The sequence below is a fragment of the Cheilinus undulatus genome, linkage group 11, assembly GCF_018320785.1.
Source record: "Cheilinus undulatus linkage group 11, ASM1832078v1, whole genome shotgun sequence".
NCBI classification, from domain to species: Eukaryota; Metazoa; Chordata; class Actinopteri; order Labriformes; family Labridae; genus Cheilinus; species Cheilinus undulatus.
The window spans coordinates 30,037,876-30,062,180 of record NC_054875.1 but is presented as its reverse complement, the minus strand read 5'-3'; the positions used below and the strand labels follow the sequence as shown (position 1 = coordinate 30,062,180).

The 24,305-nt window shown below is 37.2% G+C and overlaps 1 protein-coding gene across 1 annotated transcript; it reads right to left on the bottom strand.

Annotated features, from left to right (window-relative positions):
• Positions 1-1,401: 1,401 nt before the first annotated feature.
• Positions 1,402-23,587, bottom strand: LOC121517111 (B-cadherin-like). The gene is made up of 17 exons (XM_041798641.1): positions 23,503-23,587; positions 18,012-18,131; positions 16,978-17,124; positions 16,753-16,897; positions 16,451-16,623; positions 16,206-16,337; positions 15,924-16,106; positions 11,073-11,374; positions 10,820-10,962; positions 9,994-10,218; positions 9,633-9,857; positions 9,331-9,449; positions 6,804-6,893; positions 6,582-6,674; positions 6,174-6,233; positions 5,939-6,022; positions 1,402-5,842 (listed from the first exon to the last, which is right to left on the bottom strand). The coding sequence occupies exons 1-17, from the start codon at positions 23,536-23,538 to the stop codon at positions 5,594-5,596; spliced, it is 2,526 nt and encodes an 841-aa protein (XP_041654575.1). The 5' UTR covers positions 23,539-23,587; the 3' UTR covers positions 1,402-5,593.
• Between the last annotated feature and the right edge of the window lie 718 nt (positions 23,588-24,305).

Genomic DNA, 24,305 nt, shown 5'->3' with positions numbered 1-24,305 from the left:
TACTTTTAAGTTTTGTCGAGTACAGAGCAAAACGCTCAGGGGCCTTATCATAGACAAGCCTATTACTACTTCTATGTTGCCTACATCGAAGGTTTGAGTACTTCGTCAACATAGTCTTCTTTTCTCATACTGTAATCTGACAATGTTCCAAAGAGCTTGGTTTGTATGTTTAAATGATTTTATTCTTAATTTCTTTATGTCTCTCAAGGGACCCTTCATTTTCTTTCTGTCTTGCCTCAAATTTAACTTCTCCAGTTTCCTACAGCTATCCAGCTCTGACAGCTATCTTATTTGTATGAGTAAACAATTAACCTCACTGTGGGTAGACTTCTCAGTCATTTATATATTAAAAGGACCCAACAAGTAAGGGTATACATATTGCCCTGAATTTTGAAAACAGGAAGCCTGGCACACACTTCAAGATTTTTTAAATTAAAACTTTTTTAAAAGTGAGATCATGCATATGGTGATTAATAACGACAGCTTTAAAAATTTAGTTTTTATAGGGTGTCGTGTGCAACAAGATAACCAACAGAGCACACCATTCATTTGCCAACAACCTGAGTCCCGACTCACAAAATGCAAAATCATGTGTGGACAAACACAACTTTAGAGTAGGCCGGCTAAACCTGCTTCACCTAGCTATGCCAATTTTGGTCTAGCCCCCTCCCTTGTCAACTTGATTGTGGTATGTTTACTGTATGAATTGTGTAAAGACCTCTGTTGTTGCCTCAAACCAACAACTTGGTCCTCCACTTCTAACGTCCATCTAATTTTATGTCTCACATAGACTATGAATGTCATGGCTGTATTTGTTGTGCCTCCTTCCTCGGTCACCTTACTTCTTCATTAGCTATTGCTCTATTCCATGTAAAAATCCCGCTCATGTCTTCTCGGCTGACCCTGGTGTTCTGCCCACACAACAGGATTTCTGATTGTAAATACTGAACATGTTTAATATTCAAAACCTCAAGTCTGAGCAGCTCTGATCGTCGGATTGTTGGAGAGGAAAAGATCACAAGTTAGCAAACATCACACCTCAGGCTAATCCATCAAGATATTCTTTAGAGCAGTATGATAATTGAGACTTTGTTGACTTTGTTTGGAAGGGGGAATTCAGCAAAATCTGCACCATTATCTTGTTTGAGAAAGCTCATACAGAGCAGGGAGGCTGCTCTAACTTGTTCTGAATGCCAAGAATTGTTGGTCTTTTTTTTAAAGATCTTTAGTCCCTGCATCAGTGTCCTAGATATTGGTATATTAGAAGACAGACATTTTAAGAAATTAAATTATGCAGTTTAACAGAATCCTTTAAAATTTAAAGTAAATATGATGCCTTAGTCTGCTACAAGTTTACAAATACACACACACACAGGACATGCAAATACACACACCTTTTTATTTTATCTCCAGTCAAAAAAAACAAAACAAAACTGGCTTGACGAGCTGGTAAATGGGGGTTGGCATTACCATGGATTTTGGCTCATCTGTAGCGTCAGTAATTACCTCTCTTCCTTGGAAGAGAAATGTTTGCCAAGAAGAGACACACCTTTAGATTTCTGGCAGTCACACACAAACACTGTTGGGATTTTGGCCCCTAGAAAGTGTAAGCATTGTCAAACGCCTGAGAACCTATATTGCACTCACAGTTTGTTAATGAAAAGCTTGTTACTAATGTATCCACAGAAAAGACTACCACAATGCACAATACCCAAGAATAAACCTTAAGAATATGGCTAATGAAAAAGAAACATTTATGTCCTAGTCACTATGCAGAAAAATGCAATCAATCTTAACTGAAAGAAACAGTTGTGATATCTTAGACATGTTCAGTTTGTTGTCTATGGCAGCATTTGCTGTTTTTTTTGTGTATTTTCTCAATACACAGTTTGTTATGTTAAAGAAGTCTGCTAATGCTTGTAGTTTGATCTTTTGGCCAAAGGCACCATCCCCACCATTTCAGCTTAAGAAAAGAAAATAACCTTGCTAATTCAGTAGACTATGAATCATGCAGTTCAGTATTCATTTAATGTCTTTGTCAACAGTTCCCACAGTCCCCCGTTTTAATTACAAACGCTGTGTTATGAGATTCCATTCTCTCATACCATAGCCCTGCCCAGCTACACACCCAACATCATAACTATCTGCGGTTGATTTTTTTCTTTTTTTGGAAGGATGCCTGTCCCACAATGTGCTGAATAGAAAAAAAGCCCTTATCTTGAAGAGTAGAAAATAATCTCCTATATCTTTTTGGTGGAATTTACAAAGGTTACTCCATTCTTTTGGAGTGTGCATTGCCGCACATATGAAATTATCTTTGTGTAGGTTGGCAAAACTCGCTGTACTTTAAACCATGTCCTGAATCATTGTGAAAATGAAGTGTTACAGTTTGATACTGTAACACTTCTAATACAGATTTCATGTCCAGTTCATTTGAACTGTTTTCCAATCTCAATTCTAGCAAATACTAACACATTAATCTTTGGACAAGCAAAGAGACGGAAAAGAATGAGGACTGTGTAACATGAACTTAGTGTGTACTTTATGATTTTAAACAAATGAAACCAAAAATTAATGAAATTTGAAGCCATATCTTCAGTCAGTTTGTAAATACATTCTTTTGTCCCTTTTTGTTTATTCAGTTCATTCATATGAAGTTATTTCTACGTGAGATTTTCAACCCTTTGTGATTTATAGAGTCCCTGTTGCCTGTTCCACCAGCTATGTGTAAATTCTTTCTAAGGAATAGAAGTGAAGTCCACTCTTAATTCTCAAATGAAACTATTTCGTTAGTGACTCATGTTGTGTCATCGTTTGGTTGCACCACAAAGGTTGAAAGTTTCATCTTAAAAGGAAACCTTCATGTTCAGACGTGTTTGCCTTATCATTTGAGTCTCTGATGTGTATGCTGTACAAAATCACACAGTACATATCCACAATTTGGGAAAATTTGAAATTATAAGGTGACCCATAGGTCACCAGTTTGACAGAGAAGACCATAGCCCTGTGCCAGTGCCATGCCATGGAGCGCGAGTGGCTATATATGCTCCAGTGTACAGCGCATATTCATCCTACTGTGCAGATTGTGTGCAGTATGTCATTATTTTGTGTTCAAGGACACACTGCTAATACCAGGCTGGCTTGTTCTCTGGAGACTGGCACTGATGAACGATATAGCCTGTCATATTAGCTCTTGTCTCCCTGCCTCTATCATATCCACTTTGATTTAGATATCTACATTTAAGAGACACAAATGTTAATGCAGTAAGGTGAACATGTCTTTACATGAGGGGTTCCTTTTGACTTGTAAAGCATAATTCCAAAACCAGCCAAAGTAATATCACAGAAATGTTTTACCGTCATGTGATCACTCTGTGAAACCTCTTTTTCATAGTGCAGTGTTTGTTAAAGTGCTGCCTATCGGTCTAAATCTCCCTGAATAGAATTCCTTCTTTTAAGAGCCATTAACCTAAAACTGGGACCAAAAAGTTAGTAAAATATGACGGTGTATCGTGATGAGGTGATAGCAGTAACAAGTGGTGAAATCTTAAACTAAAAGATGAGATAATTTCACAGTACTCTGTTGTTGGACTGATAAATTCATCTCTACTCATGGAGAACGAACGTATGCGTACAAAACAAAGTCGTCGTACCTTTCTTAGGGCTGTCAGCCATCATAGAGAACACACTTGCCCTCATTTATCAAACATGGCAGAAATTTGGATGTATGGTTATTTCTGCATTTATCAATATGGACATGAGCGTACAATGCACTCAAATCCCACGCCAGATCTCAGCTCATGTACACACATTCAAGTCAGTGTGGCCTTTCTGTGCAGCGTGAATCTGACGCTGTTAGGTTAGATATGGCTTTTGAACATTACATCTAACTTCTGATACTCCCTGTAGGCAATTTTGCTTTTTAAATGATGTTGAGCAGCACAAGCTTCAGCTGCTTTCCTCGTTGTTTGTTATATATGATTAACAAATGATTCTTTATTGATTTGCTTTCAAAATAAATAAGAAAGGCTGCCTTCAGTAATTAATAAAGTTCCGTAAGCAGAAAAAAACAGTTATTTGAGGAAAAAACATTTAACTCAAGAGGAAATGATTTAAATGTTTAGCTTCCTAAATAGGAAATATTTTCAGATGGCTGTGCCTGCAAAGATTCATCAGGAAGAGGAGTGTTTTACTTTAAACTATTTAACTGTATAAACCTGCAGTGTGTTGAAGAGCTGACCATGAATGAACTCTGGAGTCTGGAGACTGAATTTATAGCCTTAGTTTATGCAGACTCATTGCTGAAGGCTGTTAGACAAAGACACAACCTTCAGCACTCTAAAATGTAAGAATTACAAGTGATATGTTTGGCAAGAGAGCTATTCAGATTAGAAAAACAAATTATGACAACATTTCATTTGTTTTATAGGCTAGCGGACACTGCAGGCTTTCTCAAATATCGTTTGAAGTTAAATGAACATTCAGAAGAAAGCAGTTCATCTCTCCTGTAAACCAACATATCACTGTCTGCCCTCTGACAGTTATAATTAGCTTACATGAATAATAATATCTGAGATAAGCTGGCAGTTCTTTTCTCAGTCTTGGGCAGTTTTAGGATGGCCTACTCCTGTTAACATGCTGCTTCTTATAAGAGCATTAATGCCTTTTGATTGCCATTTTAAGAGCAGGCTGTTTTTTTAAACCCAAATGTCAAGAATTGTGATTATATTTTAATCTGAAAGTAAAGAATTGTGATCATATCATATAAAAGTCATGTATCACAGATGTATAAATTAAACATTCAAAAATCAGTTGGAGTTCAGTTGTTTGCCAACATCGCTGTTAATCTCAGCAGTGATTTCCTTCCCCACATGGTGTTTCTGAGTCACTTAAATGCCACTTTTCAGGCTGAAAAAACAACAAATATTTATTTTCCTTTTTTTGTCTCCAACCTGGAAATTGATACCCTAATAAAGGGTGCAGTTGTTTTTGCTGTATCACATACCTGCATGTCATAAACTCTGGGGGCAAGGCCGGCTGAACTGTGAATCTATATATTTAAATGGCGACTGCTTTCAATCAAGTCAATCATACACTGTTGGACAGATAAGCGTTTTATAAATAACAACTGGACTTTTTTGTAAGATGATTTTTCCATCCAAATCTATGTGTGTTTCTACAAAAGTTTGATCAGTTAGGGCCCGTGACACTGAACAGCTGCTGCTCCTCATCCTCCAAGTTGTGCCAGTTTTCAAAATGATACACTCTAACAACCATATTTTGTTAGTTTTTATGCTTCTTAGGCTCTAGGTGTACAAAGTCAGCAATAATTTGACCCTGTGTTGGAACTATTTTGGCCTACCTTAAACTCTTGTAGTGCATAAACTCAGACTCCAGTTAGAAAATAGTTTCCTTTGAGGCTATGTTTGAACTTGCTCATAGCTGGTGCAACCCAATAGCAGTTTTATGAACACAAAACAACACCCTGTACTGTACACCACCCAAACCTCAACATCTGACTTAGAAAAAAAAAGTTAAGCCAAACAGTCGATCATCAAAAGCCAAGAGTTTTGGAAAATTCCTGTCAAAGTCACTAAGTTTTTCTCAGTACTTTCTGAACTACAGGCACAGATTTGTGTGAGTGGTAAGTGTTTGCATTTGTCATGCAGACTGAGGCCAGATGATTAAATCTGGGGTCCAGTTGCATGTTGGGGTCAAAGGATAATTCAGGAATGGAGATGGCATCAAGCACATCGTTGGGCTCGCGATCATTCTCCTCTGCATACACACGAGGACCGTAATCCAACAGCTCTTCTCCTGGTGATTGCAGAGTGTACAACTTCTGTGGTAAACAGAGAGATATGGAAAAATGAACTGACAGCAAACATAGAAACCTGATAACCAAGCTTTGCGGGGGTGATTAATTTATCTGTCTTACCCCATGAAGTACTTTGGGCAGTAATTCAGTTTGAATTGTGGTGAGGTTTTGTTCTTCAGAGTACCCCCATCGTTGGTCTTGACCCTTTGAAAATTTTAGGCATAGACAATGTTAGTTGTGCCCTTGTTTTGACTTAAATAGGTCCAGTGTTTAAAAGTTAAACTTGATGCATTTTGAAATGAATTGAAAAGAACCTTAACAAGGTATGTTTATACAAAAATGAACTTTGAAGTACCCCATGCACTGAGAAGCTATTCTGCTGTCCCCTTCTCATTGAAGATGACCCCCCCATGGTCTGAAAAATAAAGAAACTCAGTGAATAATTCTGGATGCCACACAAACTTTTGAACCATCCAAAAATAAAGCATATTGATCTGTGTCATTTTAGTTTTACTTTTTTCAGGTTTAGCAGAGAAATGGTGTGTAGAACAACTCATGAAGTTAAAAATCATGTGAACGGTGAAATAACACAAAAACAACGTGAATTCTTCAGACATCTGTGACAAGTTAGGTGACTTTTGCCACACAATTATACTTCTTAGTTACACCAATCCTTGGCTAATTTTGATCTTTTCATTGGTTTCATTATCGGGAGAATAAAACCATCCACAACAAAGCAATCATAACATGAGAACTTCTGTACCACATGTGTAAACTTTGTGTGCTCGTAACCCTGGTCATTTTTGGTGCCATAGGTTGTGATGTCCCTGGTTTTCAACAGGGATGGATTTCTTGACTGCAAGATAAAAAATACAAATCAAACTTTATTCATATCAAGACGAAGGAGAAAAGATGTATCATTGCCCATTTGTTATTGTGTCATTATAGCATAATATCATTGAAAACATGCACTTTTAGAACTTACTGGCATTACATTATCTGGATAGTCGATAGGGGTGTATATTGTTGTCTCCTCCTGTTTGATGATCTCTTGCTGTTTAGGCTTAAACACCACCTGTTGAATATTTAAATATAGTAATTAGCTTTTATAGGAAAAGTCAGATTCATTTTTGCAGTATTTCAATGTGTACTGTAGTGCTGTGCCATCATATTATGGCTGATAACACTAAATGATATAAGCTATTAACATCCAACAAGCGGCAAATACAGCAAGGATTTCATTGAGTAAATTCTAGCAGATTTGTTATTCACAGAGAAATGTTTGGGTGGCGTTTGGGATGTTCACTTAATAAAAAAGGCAAGATCCAAAGGGTGGCAAGAGTAGGAGTGGCCAATAGGCTCAAATCCAATTTGTGATCTGCAGGAACATAATACTTTTTTTTTTAATCTCAATGAAATGCACAGAAAAAGATGTGTACATTACAGAAAAACACAATATATTATTTCTGCTAGTAGGCTTAAGTTCTATAATTGGCCCCTGGATTTTTTACATCTACTTGCCAGTTTGGCCAATGAGTCAAAATGTTTGAATTAGGTACTTTGTCATCAATGGTAGTAACTCAATAGAAAAGAAGTATTGAAAATGCCCTTTGTTTAGTTTTCACTTGTAAATGCTGTCATCTGCATGCTGCAGTCACTGATAAAACTTCACCCGCATCATGCAGTTCAAGATGAACACCTTGAGAGATAACTTATAAATGGCCTCACTTTGTATTTGATAGTTACTATAATGCCTTTTTCCTTCTTTTTTTTTTCTTTTTTAACATCTAAAGAGAGACTAGGTGGTCAGGAAGGTCAGGAACAAATAGAATGTAGTGATGATCTGTCAAAGCTGAGAGACCACCCTATTTGTTGCATATCTGTGCTCACTCATGCTTCCACATCTGCTTCCCTACAAAGCAGGGATACATGGTTAGAAATTAACCTTTAGATTTAGGTTGTTGTCACACCTTGATAGTCCAGGGGACTCGGTTTAGTTCGGGGCACAAATTTCCAAGTTTCCTGTAGTTTGGTTCACATTTACATTGCGCTTGGTCAAACAAACTTCACCTTCTGTATAACATTAGGCGGTTATATGATTGTGGCGCTGTTGTTGCAAACAAAGAGCTATGAAGAATAAAAAGAAAACAAAGAAAAAGAATAAACCAGAAATCTATCTCCGTTTTTCTTCCTTTTACCAAATAAATGATGAAACAACACAACATTTATGGTATCTTGGGATTTTTGCCTTTGCCTTGGGGCATTATGAGCAGCCAGTAAGGCAGCAAGCTGTCTAGCATGTCGTTCCTAATGTGAGACGAGTGGACTGGTACCGAATAAGAAGGGAGCCCAGAAACTACAACGTGTCGCCATGGTTACACAGACGCCGAGTGAGGTACTGACATTATATCTGAATGTATATAATGACAAAATTATATCCGGAAACCATTATGCTTTATGCCATTGCATGCCTTTGGTTCACAAGTTGGTCCGCTTTGCTTTCACTTAAGTTTGTTGTATGACAGGCCACTGCATTATGAACGCCCAGGTCAAATTTCAGTCAAATGAAAAATCCCTAAGTTTATAAAACTAAGCTTCAAAATCATAAAAAAATAGGCAATAAAATGTACTCCGGGATGGTGTGGGCATGTCAGTTGAATGAGCTGATGCCACACCCACCCATGAGAAATACAGTCCCCTCAATTTTTTTCGAGATATTTTGTTGGGCTTTTTGTGCCTTTACTTGGAGGATGACAGTGGATAGAATTGGAAACAGGAATGAGAGAGTGGGAGAGAGCCATGCAGGAAAGGAGCCACAGGTTGCACTTGACCATAAAAAAAGCTAAAGTAATGTTCTTATGCATAATATTGCATATGTACAGAGGCTACTTGTCAAAAGCTGCACTTGTAGAATCCTGTTTATAGCGCTCATTGCCCTAAAGAACACTAAAAAAGATTTTAAATATTAATAAAGGACACACAAATACCTGATCATTTTTCAAGTGGTGTAGAAAATGCACCATAAAAGAGATCTCAATACAAGGAAATAAATATTTTGTACTACAGAATACTCTGGGGGAAGGGCACAATATTCCCCTTTCCTGACAGTGCTCACTATAATATGGCAAATGTTTGATATTTCATAGACTGGTCAACAGTTTAATGCAGAACATGAAAAAGTTGAACAGACTTGACTTGTAAACACAGGATTTGTACATCAAAAAATAAACAGGGAAAAGAAGTTAGGTTGTTCTGGTCTACAACTTAGGAATTAGTCTTCAAAATCAGTATGAAAAATAATTGTGTTATAATCTTGATTTTGATTCAGCTATGAGAAAATTATTTTTTTAGTACCATCCACCCTTTCTAGAGAGTTAAGTTACATTTGTACAGGCTATAACACTTTTAAGATAAGAGGTGAATTTTAATGAAAAAAATGTAACAAATTAAGAAAAGAAACAGAAAGAAATGTTGGATTCTAGTCCAGGTTATTTTAAAATCAAAGTGGATACCTTGCAGTCAGTTCCTGGTTTTTCAATGTTGGACTTCATGAGGTGCTGTGAACCTTCAGCGTTGATTGGCGGAGGCGGGTTTCCCTTACATCTCACAAATAAGGCCATAAGAAGAATGGCTTGGATATAAGACAACACAGACAAATCAAATACAGCAAAGGTAGAGATTAAGTTTGGTTTGGATTTTCTTCAGCAGTTTTACTCAGAAGATAGTAGCAAACAACACAGTTAAATGTTTATTTCTTTTTTTGGTAGTTAAAATGTGATTTCAGTGATTGTAGTATTTTGGACATGGATCCTACCTGCAGCCAGTAGTAATGCCAGGAAAATGATCCCAACAAACGGTGCCTTAGCTGAGCCCAAAGATTGGCGAATAACGCAGTTGGGAAATTGGGGGTTTTTGCATTTACATACAGTCACTGTTAGGTTGTGGATTTTGGACATTTGCTTGAGGTCAGACACTTGAAGCTGTAAGTCATAGCGACCTGAGTGAACTTGGCTGTCTTTGATCAGGTTGACAGAGTGCCCTGTAGATGCAAAAAAAAAAAAAAGAATATACAATTAAGTTTGAAATGGTAACATCTTAGATATCTGAAACAAGTGAGATTAGTTGCATGGAAAAAATTATCTTAGACATATTTTAAGGTTGTGGCAAGAGCTTACCTTGAGGAGGTTCAATCCTCCATTTCCCCTTAACATCTCCAAGGAGCTTGAAGCTGAAAGGTCCACCATTTGCTCCTTCATCTAAGTCAAAGGCCTCGATATTGGCCATAGGTGGTTTACTAGACTGGCAGATGTCGAATATGCTTTTAGCCAGGGATGGAGCGTTGTCATTTTCATCAAAAATATAAATGGTAAGGGTTGCTGTGCCTGTCATTGGTGGGTGTGCTAGCCAGTGGAGAAACATGTATATATTTTAGCAATTGGACAAGGACATTTATCATACCACAGAAAATGTACAACATGCTATTAATAACACTTTGTTTCCACTTATTTATGCAACTTCTGTCCCTAAATCTGTAAATATATGAAAGATGCCTTCCAGTTTTATTTGACATAAAACTGATAAAACAGATTACTGTTTCTGATGTGAAACTCTTAGAGAGAATTGGATCGTTTTAAAGGTAGAACCATGTATAGGTGAAATAACATTTGTCAGATCCACAGTGGGTTTTTATAAAAAAACAAGTTCTTTTTAACCATACATGCTCACTTGTACATCAAAATAGGAAACTGAATCTAAGGAAGTAGTCTTTAAGCTAGTCATTAGCTTGTTAGCACATCTCCATAAGGTCTCTCTGAATCAGTTCAGTTTTTTAAACATGCTCAGGTGGCATTCTAAGCTGAAACATCACGGTGGTGATGAGTTTTGCAGACACATCAGATATATCAGAGCTACCCCTTGGAATGAATAAGCTCCCTGTTGGCTAAGCTCCATACATGTGTAAGTGGAAGAAAGGCACGCCAAATAAAGTGAGTAAAAACATACCATTGTCAGAAGCAAGTATGTTGACAATATAGGTGTTGTTTTTCACAAATGATGACTCTCGGTCTATAAGCCTTGATGTAGTTACTTTTCCAGTCTTAGGGTCAACAGAAACAAAACCTGCTTTATCTTCTCCTTTTCTGTATCTGAAATACAAACATGAGATGTGTTAGAAATTTTAGAGTTCATCCAAGTACATGATAATGTACTGATTTGAAGTGATAAATACATGAAGCTTTTGTTTATTGTTACTTACGATATTTTGTTTGCCCCGTTGCCATCATGGTCTTCAGCCTTAAATGTCTCCAGGTAGTGTCCCACAGCAACGTTTTCTTTCACTGAAACTTTTTTGTTTGTTTTGAGGAAGACCGGGGCGTCATTGACATCCTCTACATTCACTGTGACTTGAAAGGGGGCTTGTTCTTTTGCTTTGTCACTCATGGTTACATCCCAAAGACCAGTTTTTGGGCGTTTGTTCACTTTGCAGGAGCTAAAGGGGATCTCATTCTCAACAGTGATATTCAAGTTCTTTTTATGACTTTCTTCATAGTCCAGTGGCTGTAAAAGAAGTATGACCAGAAGCAGGGATGAGCAGAAGGGCTTACAGTTCATGTCATGTCAAACTTAACATCACAGGGCTCTTTAAGAGAAGGGTGGGGAGTTACCTTATAGCATACAACAGCTATAGTAAAATTACTATAATTAATTCAATTAACAAACATAAATAAATAGCAAAGAACAGTAGGTGTTAAAATGTAAAAGATTAAGATTACTTCTTTAAATTTTGGAGATAATAGTTTCATATAAAACAGTTCAAACAAAATACTCATTCTGTATCTTTTTTTGTGTAGGTCTATAATTTTGCAAAATAATTCAATATCACTTTGTTCAGTAGTTGGGAAAAAATCAGTCAAGTAATATATTGGCATTCTGACTTGTGATACAACTATTTGATCACATTGAATCAAAACTAAATGTTTTATGATAAAAACATCATGCTCAGATTTTAGAATTGAATTCACTACACCACAGCTTAATGACTCCTCAGAATGTGATTGAGACTAATGTGAAGTGAAGTTAATCGGCCAAAGAAGTTGTTTGGAGCATGATGAAAAAAGAAGAAGGAAGTGGGATAATTTCAGAAGAAGACAGTGGGAAAATGTCAGATGTCACTAAAAAAGAAGTTAACATATGAAAGAGGTTGAACTGACTCTGAAATGTAGTGACTAAATACTTAAATCCTGTATTTAATGGCATTTTATATTTTTCAGTTAATCAAATATTATGACATATCAGTACATGATGCAACACTATAGAGGTCACAGTTCAATTTGTACCTCAGTTTTGGGGTTACCATTTGGTATCGGTTCAGTTCAACAGGGAAAAAGGATTACCAAGTCCTGGATGCATGTTTCTAGGTGTCTCTGATTTCTGTTCTGAACTGGCAATAGTAACAGTTACAGTTTTGTTCCATTTGGTGTTATTTAAATCTACTTATTTATTGTGTGTTTATTTGTATAGGGACAAGTATTAAGCAAGTAAGCCATTGCCAAACACTACAAAATGTATGACCACAGCTAATTTGCAATGCCTGTCATAGCTGGACCTTTATAATACATAAAAGGCCACAACAAATGCACACAAAACAGTCACAACATCAAAGACAAAACAAATGCATCAAATATATAATCATACAATGGCACAAAGTTGGAAAGGAATCACATAATCATCCATGACTACAAGACTGAGACCTCTTTAAAAGCTGCTTCAGTCCTAGTTTAAAATGATCCCACTGGATCCAGTTCGAGCTCTGCTGGCAACACATTACACATTTTGACCCCCTGAACGGAAAACACCATTTTTCCTAGTGAGGAACATTACAGTCTCCATGAGACGCTCCATGCATTACTGAGCACCTGGAGGGCCTGGTGATTTAAACATTTATGAACCGTTTTGGACCGGCAATTTTAATGATATTATCAAAACTTAACGTATTCAATTTTTTAAGAATATGGCAGCGATGTGACCTTGTCGGCCTCTATCTGAGATTTTAATTGCTCTGTTGTAGATCATCATCACAGGTTTGATTGTTGTAGGTGCAGCTTGTGACCAGGAGGTTACACAATTGTTGAGGTGGGAGAAAATCATTGAGTGCATAAAAACATTCACTGCATGGAATGGTTAACAGTCTCTAATAAGCATGTGTCATGATCCAGGTTTTGATTTATTATGTTTCTGAGTTTTCCTATGATTATCCTTTGTGAATTCTGTGATTTCTAGTTTGATCTTGTATTAGGTTTTGAGTTTATTAGGAGTTTTCTTTAGCCCTCGTGTTTCTTGTGTAGTATTTTCCTGTTTCTAGTATTTAGGGCTTCATGTTTAGGTTATTCCCTGTGTTTTACGTTTAGTTACTCCTTGTATTTTATGTCTAGTTAGCTAGTATGTCTACTCCCTTTGTTTCTTGTGTAGTTTATTCCCTGTGCTTCTTGTTTAGTTATTCCATGTTTTAGATTTACTCCCTGTGTTTCATGTTCAGTTTTCCTCCCTGTGTTTTAGTTTCCCTCCTTGTGTTTGGTTCTTTGTATCCTCCTGAGTTTCCTTTGTTCAGCTTCTAGTGTTTAGTTTTGTCATTCAGTCCTCGTATGCTTCTTGTGTTAGGTTCCATGTTTCCTGTTTTACTTCGTAGTTTGCCTTCCCTTGTGTGTGATTTCAGTTTTGCTTCCTGCCTGAGTTTCCCTCCACCGTGATTACCTTCACCAGTTCCACCTGTGTCTGATTGTTCACACCTGTCCTCTGTTGTTAATCACTCCCTGTGCATTTAAGCTCTCTGTCTCCCTGTGTCTGTGTCGGTTCATTGTAGATGTCATTCCCCGTGTTACTCCTCGTGCTCCTAGTGAATTTTGTTTTGTTTTATGGACTTTGATTTTGATTCCTGGTTTTTTGTTCGAGTAAGTTCTTTTGTTTCATTAAATCAGTCTTTTGTGTTATCTGCATTTGGGTCCTCCTTTTGAGTTTTTGCCTGAACCTGTGACAGCATGAATGTGTGAAAGTTAGCTTACTGAATCCAGGCTCTTCCACTACCACATATCCCCATGTATCCTTTAAAGTGTATTTCCATACCTCTTTGCCTTTACATCTAGAGGGTTCTGAAAAACTACATGTAGAAGTTCAGGAGAAGTTTAAGAAGCCAGTCATTTAGCTCTGCTCTGCCATTTTACTTGTTGCTACTACAAGTAACTTTTCTTCTCGTCTCTGCTTCTTTTTCATTTATTGTTTACAACTGATCTGTAAATCATTGCAAGCATTACAACAACCTGGATGTATGTATGGAGGCATCGTGTGTGCAAAATGTGCAAAAAAATTGCAATACACAGCGCGTGTCTACTTGAGGCTAGCTGCAGGAACACTTGAAGTCCCATCTGAACACCTGTTAAACAGACGTTTTTTACACTAGAAATAAACTGGTTTACAGCCTGGTTAAAAAAAACCAAACGTGTCTCATTAGCTAATGTCTCTCACTGTACAGGGGTTGAATTTTTTTTGGACCACAATGGTTTAGATTATTATTAGGAAAAACCTCACTGCGGACTGATTGGCGCGTCTCAATTGATTGACAGATAGCTTGAGAGGCAAAGGCTATGTTTCTGTCAACCAGAATGCTCTCTAGTTAGGTGACAGGAAGTTGAGCTTAGTGGATGGGCTGTTAGGGTAATCCAAAGTTCGGTTGAGACCACAATTTCAATTTGGATGCCATTGCGGATTAGCTTCCAAAGCACTTTGAGTCCGCCTATTGTAAGCAGATGGCTGACGTCACACAGGGTTTGTCCAATTCTTTCTACAGTCTATGATTCAGGTCATGTGACTGCATGGTAAGGATGTTGGCAGATGTCTGTTTCCCTATTCAGCTAAATACCTGTTTAAATTGCATTCAGTTTTCAGTTACTTTGGTTTAGTAGAGGGACTTTTTATTACTGTTTCCATGAACAGGGAACTGTAACATGTTTAGCGCAAGAATTAACACCACAGTCTAACAATGTTTAGTCAGCTGGTTAAATGATGATCCAGCTAAAGATGCTTTCTAACACATTCAACACATTATAAGACTCAACATGAAACATTATTGTCAGCTAATTTAATATTATGTAACAAGAAAAAACATGCAGTCTCAAACTGATAACAAATGTTACATCTGCAGTCAGAGAAGCTGTAAGAATCCCTGCAGCACTAGCACCAATTAAACTTTTAGGAACACAAGCTGTGGCTCAGTGCAACCTTTTCAACCCCGTCCATGTACACAACAGGCTTACATAGCACCAAAAAGAAAGTTAACTTTTCGGTCATTCTCTGTGGTTTAACTGTGAAACTGGACAGGCTTGTCATTGCAGAGACTGTGTCCAGGATTCTGGTGTTTTAGGAACTTCAGTGTGGAGGATTGTAATGTTTTTATCATCAGGGATAGCCGCTGTATTTCCTGCTCATGAGGCAACACATCAGAGAGAGCGCTTCAGGTTGGTGTCAGTTTACAAGGGACAGGCTACAGCGTTGATTGGCTAGAACTCGTGATATTTTAGCCAATCAGGTTGTGTTGTGGGAAGGACATTATGTTAGTGAAGGAGAACAGAGCTAGAGGAGGGGAAACACATGCAGAGGAGTCAAAGTAGAAGACTTTTTAACTCATTAATCATATTGGTGATCAGTGTAATAAAATGCAGATACCAATAATCTGCAAAATGCCAATAATCAGAACCAAACCAGACCGTTAACTGGTCGACCCCTAATATTTACATCTTGCAAAGTGCTGGGAAAACTATGTCAGGAAGGCAGCAGCCATAAACCGAAGTTACAGCGGCTTCTAGTGGTGGAAGGTTCATCACAGTGTAAAAGAGTATTGTAGACCGGGATTTCAAGGCTGTATTTATAAAAAATGATAGATAATTAGGTTAACGGACTCGTAAATCTAGCGCCAGCTAATTTGAGAAATGAATGTAACAGTTTAACCGCACATCCCTAATTGTGGTACATCTTTTTAAAAATTTGTTTAAACATACAAAACAAAAACAATGAAGCCTACAAAAGAATGCAGATTTGTAGGGTAGAGACAGGGTACCTTTTCCACAACCAGTATTCCCTCATTGGTCTCAGGATCAGTACTGATGCCAAAGTTTTTGTTGGTGTCTCCATGGATTGTATACTTTGCTTTCCAGGCAGGTGTACCTTTGGCGTCCTCATCCTTGACTTGCAGGCGTAAGACATTAACATTTTTCTCTCCTTCTTTCACTCTCCCTGGACCCTAGGATGCAAAATAACAACATTTTTATTTTTATTCTAAAGAGAGCATTGTTTTATTGGTATCAATACTTTCCCAAACGTATTCTTAGTGTTTGCTTACAGTTTTTCCAGTGATTACAGGAAGGTGGTTATTTGCCTCAGTTACTTCGACCTGGACAGTACAGGTGCCAGAGAGTTGTCTGTCTCTTCCATGGTCTTTTGCCTCCACAATAATGGTGTATTCATGAGCTTTCTGATCAATTAAAACAAGGAAATTCAAACAGTTAGTAGCTGTATAATAAAAACTTGGAGATATATAAGTTCCAAGGTTGTCTGATTCAGTGTTAAGTTTGCGACTTCTCTCACCATGTATTCCAGACAGCCTCTGAAGGAAATGATTGCAGTTTTAGTAGCATCTATTTCAGTTAGATAGAATTCCATATGATCATTTTTAGGAACGACCTTTATTATTTTGTAATCAAGCTCTCCATCAAGATCAGAGTCCTCATCAGTTGCTTTAATCCTGATAACATCAGTGCCTGCCAGAATAAAAAAAAGCAGTTGTTGGTTTTTCCTTATTTCTAGTTCCTTAATGAAATCCACATGCTATTCACTACAATTATTGTAGTGTGAAATATTTTTCATCAATAGTAGCACAAGCGAAATACCTTGTTTTGTTGACTCTGGTATTTTAGCATTGTACATGCTCGGAACAAACTTTGGAGGGTTGTCATTTGCATCCACAATGATTATCTCAACTCCCAGCTTTGTGTCTATTTCATTGTTTTTCTTATTCACTGCCTTGAATTTAACCTGGAATGACAACACAATAATTGTAAAATGATCACACACAAACTCTTTCTCAATATTTTAAAATATTAATTCATTCATACCTTCAGTACTTGGTAAGTCTCATAGTCCACAGGCCTGTGGACTTGAATGACTCCCGTGTTTTCGTCAATGGCTAACGTGTTTATGGGTTCCTCTTTGACCCCCTGGCCTTCTATATGGAAAACGGTGAAGTTCCTATCAAGCCTAATCTGCAAGTAATAAAAACACAACAGCAGTGAACTATGCAATGTCCTTCCTGATCTTTTCATTGTATGTACTTTACATATCCAGGCATTGTGACTTTAACCTTACAAAGCAAATGGATTGGCCAGATTCTATGTCTGTCATCAGGTAGATCCATCTTGCAAAGCTTCAGTCTGAAATAATTGTGCCTGGTCTGAAAAAGGACTAGACCAATAAACATCATTTGAGGAGAACAAGCTAGTGGCTATGAGTGATGCTTAGTTGTACTGAAAGCCAAAAGCAATGGCTGCCGTCTGTGTAGCAATTAGCGGCAGTTTTATCAGAATTGGGCCGCATTTGTTTATGAAAAGAAGAGCAAAAAACAGCATTGAAAGCTTTTAATGCAAAAAGGATGTTTTTGCTCTTCTCTAGATCTGCTTCAGCATTTGTTAATTATAGTTATGGGAGAATTTAGTTGTACTGTAAGCTGATACATACAACACCTGCAGGTAAAGCAATTACCTCAATGTAGCTACAGCAGTTTTTATAAGGTCTGGACAGCATTTCAGGATGGAAGAAAGCCTTTCCTGGTGTAGGATATGATTGTGCACTTCACCAGAGTCCGGACTGGCCTCTGCACTCAGCACCTCCTAGCTCCAGTGTTCAAGTAGCTTGCCTTCCGATCTCATGTAACTCACAGAGCTGTCCATGCCTACTACCTAATTTTGTTTTGTTGCTCTGATTGGCCCGTAATGAATGTGACAGGCAAAATGTTCACCCTATCAAGTCCTGCCCTTCCCAGACACTTTGTTTGAGAGGTTTCCCAGATTAATGTGAAATATATCCCATTCAATGGATGTAAGAAACAGTCATCTGGCATGTCAGGTTATTGCGACTTTGGGTAAATACTCACCTTGCCGAGTTCATATGGGTAAGATCCTGAATAGTTTTCATAGATTTTAAAGGAATCAATGATCCAGTCTCTTTTTTGTCGATGAAGAATTTCTGAAGATGACTTGTAGACTCCGAAACACTGCAAAACATGATATCATAGTTAGAGTGGACTGAACTTTTCATGGGTATTTTTGGATTGCATTTTTATTGAAAAGAGTATTATAAAAGTTTTTGATAAAGATTTTAAAGTAGGATAAGCATCTTAGTTTGCATATAACGCTTCTTCCAGAACCATAAGTTGTTAACCCTCTACTTTGCCCTCAGGCAACGAACCGGTTTTATTGTCATTACACTTCCCCCTATAGTTTCTTGGCGTTCATTTTTTGATATAATATCACAAGAACTAATTGTTAGCAATAATAAAAGGGTTAGCAGTGGTTGTGATATTTTATAGGGGGGTGGGGCATCACTTTTGGGGGTCAAAATGGCATAGGACACGGCGCCAGAGATTGGCAAGTTAAATACTGTTATTTCACATGATTAAATTGAAATTACTTCATAAGTAAAAATATGTGCATGTGCATTAATATGTTAGGACGTATCCTTTATTGTTTAAAGACATATTGTGATATTTTTTAGTCACCAAAAATGAGTTTTTTGGTTGTTGCCTGAGGGCAACATTAAGCAGTTAGGCCACTACCGTTACAGTAATTTTGATGAAGCAGTGGTTCTCAACTCTGGCCCTGAAGACATCTCACCCTGCATGTTAGATGCTTGTCTGCTTCATTATATCTGAACCAAATGATCAGCTTGTTGTAAATCCAATTGATAAAATAAATCAATCAAAAAGAAGCAGAAAAGGGTCCCAGGGACCAGGACTGAGAGGCACTATGTTACAGTTTTCAGAACACTATTATTAGTGATTAGTGATTTAATAATGAGTATTTTAAATTGGCCATTAGCCAGTCAGATATCATTTTTTATATAGTTGAGTTAACTATGGTGTATGTGTAGATGCCAGTGTTTTGTGAGTCCTTTTTTGGAAAGCTGGAGAAGTCCTATTGTGACTCTGTATGTTTGACTGTCTTTTATAGGAGATGGTCTGTTTACGTCCACCACTGCAACTGCACTGCATCTACAGCAACAGCTTCCTTGGTTCTACACCAAATACTGTAGCAAAGAAACACTGGGACTGAAACATGTTCAACTAACACATTATTCAGACACAGAATCACTTCTACTGACATGAGCAGACTAACTCCCCCATGCACACTTGCATTCAGACCTACAAAGGCATAGAAAAGTACAGTTGTTTCCTCACACTAGGCTTTGCCTACTTATAAAAAATGTAATACAGGGGTAGAGCAGGGTTAAAAACATGGAGTCTTCATGGGGGGAACCATTCTGTCCTTCAGTGATAGATCTGACTCCATCTTTATAGGGGAAAGTGCTGTACATGTGTATAATGCAGTTTAAGCTCTAAAAAGCAAGAAACTTTACAGTTAGGTTCAGATTGTCTTTTCTTTTGCCATCACATATGTAGAAGGTTAGTTAGATAATGAATATTTATTCCCTAGAGTAGTAGTATACTGTAATAGGTGACCACGATACTACTACTATCATATGAGTAGTATACTGTGGTATATAAAAAAAAAACAGTAAATGGAATTGGAATAAATGCTTGATTATAGAATATATGAATAAAAAGTTGTTTTTTGATGTGCTGCTTGTTAAAATATAATGTAATTTTTAAAAATAAACTGCTTATTTGTTTTATTTTATATATATTGGAAACCATCACGTTTTGGTACCCTTATTGCACATTGTTGCCCTGAGGCAAAGAACCAAAATCTGGAGAGTGGGTGGTGGTGGGGAAATTTTTTTGGTTGATCTCTTAATAAGGACCCCCAAGCTTCCAAAAAGTAGGGTTAAATTTTTTTTTCTCAAAAAATTAAAAAGTCATGCAATAGAGGATTAATTATGGTGCATTTCTGTGACCTGGCCACATTCATCTGCAGTGGTGGGATATTCGGTAACCCCAAATATACATTCTTTTTGCAAAATGGTGTTTCAGGAACAAGAGGAACCAGCACTGTGGGAGCTCCACATACACATAGTCAGACATGAACACACAAAAAGAGCACTGCGATCCCCCACTGGTTCCACTAATCCCATCTCACCTCTGTCACTACGTCTGATGCACATTCATAAGGACATTCATTGTGAAGCCAAAAATAGGGAGGTACATATCACATCTTGAAATGGCGGTGTGAATTAGCCTTTAATGAACTGGATGAGGAGAATGTGTTACTTTAAAAATAGGATGGCCACTAATAGATTTCTGGTGACAAATTAGATTAAAACAAATGTAAATGTAGTTCATTCTTAAAACTTAAATTCTTAAAACACACAATTTAAGTTTGGTGATAAACAAATTAACAAATGTCAGTCCTTAAAACACACTTAAAAGTGTAAAGAATGATAAGAAAAAATAAAAACTTTAGCTGATGAAGGCCTGTTGGTCCTGCCTAGAACCCCACAAACATGTTCGCTCATAGGGCCAATATTTACAGCTGATATAGACAGAATTTTATAGCCGAATATAATTGTAAATGTTGGCAGATATGTTCATATCTGCCTTTACCATAATGACCTTTTTAAGTTAATGTCTGCCAATACCGATATTGTGCTGAAAATATTGTGCACCCTTGTATTTACTGACATTTATCCATTCATACGTACATACTTTGCATTCATACAGGGGCTGAGAGAATTCAGAAATTATTTTTAGTAAAAGTACAGTTTCTTTGATTAAAATTCACCAGAGTAGTTCTACTGTTGCAGTAGAAATTCAATTACTGTTCTATAAATCTACTCAAGAAAAGTAAAAATTAGTTTATTTAGCCTAATGTTTACTCAATGTACTGAGTACTGGGTAGAGGTTTTTGAGACCTGAGGGTGTTGAAAGGAAAATGTGACTTTTTTTTTTTTTTTCACGTGGGAAACAATGGAATATGACTCTGTAACCATATTGTTTATCCATTTTTACATGTTTACCCCACCCCTCCATTTGAGTCCCCACTTACCATAGCTACAAAGTGTAGTGGGAAAATATGGCATTTATGTTAACAGATTGTTAAAAAGTTAATGTTTTACGCGTGTTCTACTGGCTACAATATCTTACGTTAATCACAGTGACCGAATAGTCGCTATAACTCAGTTGTCTGTGGTGTCCCAAGGTTGCACAGGACAACACTAAACTTATAACCACCAGACCAAAGAACTACATTTTTAGTGTGCCTTATTGAAAAGCAAGATTTAGACAGTATGTAAGCCTGTGTGCATAGAGATTTCTCATAACACTCAGTTTAGAGTTTACCTCTGGAAAATCTCAAGGGCCAAGTAGCCCTAATGCTTCACCCAACCCCTGAACTCCAAGGAGAACTGGGACTCCCCACCGTTTGTGAATGCACAAAATATACAGGAAGGGTAAAGTGTCGGGGGCAAAGGGTGGAGTGGAAATTGGCCTTTTACTAGCTATATGCCTCTGATTGCCGTGCTACCTGGAAAACAAACAACTGGCTACTTTTCACATAGTTGCTGGAAGCTTGGACCACCTGTTTCAGTATTTTATTTTGTTACTCAATAAGACTGGCCACAAACTACAGGATTTTAAGGCTGATTTGAGGCCAAAATTGCCTCCCTCTGATGAACTTGGGGGTGTAACTCAAACAGAGGCTTATAGCAAATAGGGATGTCCTGATCAGACTTTTTCACTTCCGAGTATTGGCTGATACCAATATCAATCTGATACGATATAAGCACGAATCATACATACTTTTATTACTTATTTTGTAGTATGGAATGTTAGAAAAGGCTTTTCTAACTTTCCATTATTCCAAAATATTTTACTGCTCCAAATTACATCGTAAATATTCTAGGTTGTAATGTCTCAGACGAAATACTCCCCAGCAGCCAGTGAGAGTGACAAGCAGCATCGCTATTATGTCCTTTCACTGCTCACAAACATAAACACAACGGTACCACCATTCCAGCCAGGTTTTAATACGAATTCTTTTCCTTGTTTCATGATTTTTGCTGCAACTGTAATGTATGCCAAGTGCCTGTTGCAGTGGGACAGCTAGCTGAGGATATGAATAGTCATCCATGTTTTTTTTTATTCTAACGTCATGTTTGATCATGTGAGATTCTTTGATACCTCGTGTGGAGGGAACTTTCCCTATGAGGTCGTAAACAGGTCGGCAGGTGTGTGGCCCCAGTGGTCTGACAGTCTAGCTGAGTCGTTAAGTGTCTTAAATCTCAGAGGATTTACATACATACATAAATACATACATACATAAAAGGCAGCCCATAAAAGTGAAAATAGGTGAAGCTTCCTGCAGTCCAGGGAGATGGAGGTCATGGTCAGTCCTAAGTTTTTGCGATCATTACCTTTTTATTTTACACTTATACACTAGACTTGCTTAATTATAGCAAACATAATGAGTATTTTTTATTGATACTGAGATCACAATTATTATCACAATTACCCATCAATTTTACAACATCTGCATTATGTGTATTGTGGAACCTGAACACTTCTCTCATTTTTCACTCAAATCAATGAATATAAAGTATAAATACGTAAAATAAGGATTTGAAATACAAACAGAATGAATTACTTCCATGGTCAAATACCACAAAAAACATGGACACATTTACCATACGACAAAGGTTATGGACAAAACAGGCATGACAGCATGTGGCATCATAATTATTTTATCATGATTTTCTTGTTTTCATGATTTTGAGGAAGCCAAAACTGTGATTGAAGTTAAAAACCGGTTCAACCCAGTACTACTAAACACTCATTATTATTTACCAGGCAAAAAAGTGTAAAACATTTTATGTACTGTTGCCTGTTTCAAAATGTAACCCCCCTCTTCTTAAAGTAGTTTGTCTTTATGTTTATGATATTCACAATGTGGGTGGGCCCATTGGACTCACTGCTAAGTGTTTACATCCATGCTAAGACCTGCAGTGTTTTTTCTTCATCCTCTTTAAATCTGAATGGAGTCAGACCAAGGAGATGACCAGGGGGGGTAGCTCTTATGCTGAAGATCCAGTGGGCATGCAATGATATTTTCATCTTGGAAGGGTCTATTTACTGAGACTTTCAGGGACCACTCTGTTTCTTTGGGCAGGCCTGCATACATACATACATACATACATTGCGCCTACTGCAGTGGTTGTTATGCTGATTAAATATTCAATCTACTAAGAAAAACTGCTTTGATTTTTTAGATGTTCCCATAGTTGACAATATAATAAAGTATCCCCCCACACTCCTTTCTTTCCTCTTAAACTAAAAATTAACTTAGTAACTTTTTCCATGTTAAAACAGCATGTTGGTTAACTTGTTTTCTAATTCTGATCAGTCTTGTTGGTATCTAAGTTAAAAGCTCTAACCCTCTTATCAGAACAGCCCGCCACCTAAGATGAACTCTTACCAGCATGATGAAAAGACTGAGATGGACTTTCTCCATTGTGTATCCAGCTCCTATGCTGTCCTCAAAGTAAGTCCCTTTGGTAATCGACCGAATGAAAGATCAGTTAAATGCAAAAGTGGGCTCGAGCAGCAGTTTACCTTTGAGTGGGAGGGCCTGTGTCCAAAACAAAAAAAAAAAACATTGCTTATGAACCCTGTTCCTGTGCAGCTGGGCGTGATCAAGGTATGTAGGGCATTTGTGTGCAAGCATGCCAAAGTGTGTATGTGCAGGTGAACACTTATTGTTTGCTTTTCAAACTCTCCTCTATAGAAGTACATAGATAATTTTCAAATTCACGATTTGTCACGCAATCTCAGCCATGAAAAAAGTAAATTAGTTTTGTTGAAGGAAGAATGTGTAAATAGTTTGTGTGTAAAATACAAGTAGGGATGGAACAACAGGCTGGATGGTGTAATTTTCCACAGAGGCTATCAGTTAATCAAATCCTAGTTAGCTCCTATTTTCATTCACTTTTCATTTAAACCTTGTGAGGAATTATAGGTTTTGCTTTATGCATATTGTGTTATATTAAAAATGATAAGATATAAACTTCTTTAGTTGGAACAAAAAACATAATAAGCTCAAGTGTATTTTTTTTTTCTTCTTTTTTTTTTGCTATTACAGGTGTGGTTGTAAATAACTTTCATTTAAAACAGAATTTTTGACTAATGAAATTTGTGACCCTATTCAGAGACAGGTTTTTTTTTCATAACTTAACCGACATTCATCACATGATCTTTGTTAGCCAAGACAAACAAGACAAA

Bases quoted from the DNA above. Each gene is read 5' to 3' on its own strand.
- LOC121517111 (XM_041798641.1), bottom strand. From the start codon at position 23,538: ATGGAGAAAGTCCATCTCAGTCTTTTCATCATGCTG. The intron at 16,107-16,205 runs GTAAGCAAACAC...TTTGCATCCTAG, and splicing joins CTGTAATCACTGGAAAAACT to GGTCCAGGGAGAGTGAAAGA. The intron at 10,219-10,819 runs GTATGTTTTTAC...TCCACTGGCTAG, and splicing joins CATACTTGCTTCTGACAATG to CACACCCACCAATGACAGGC.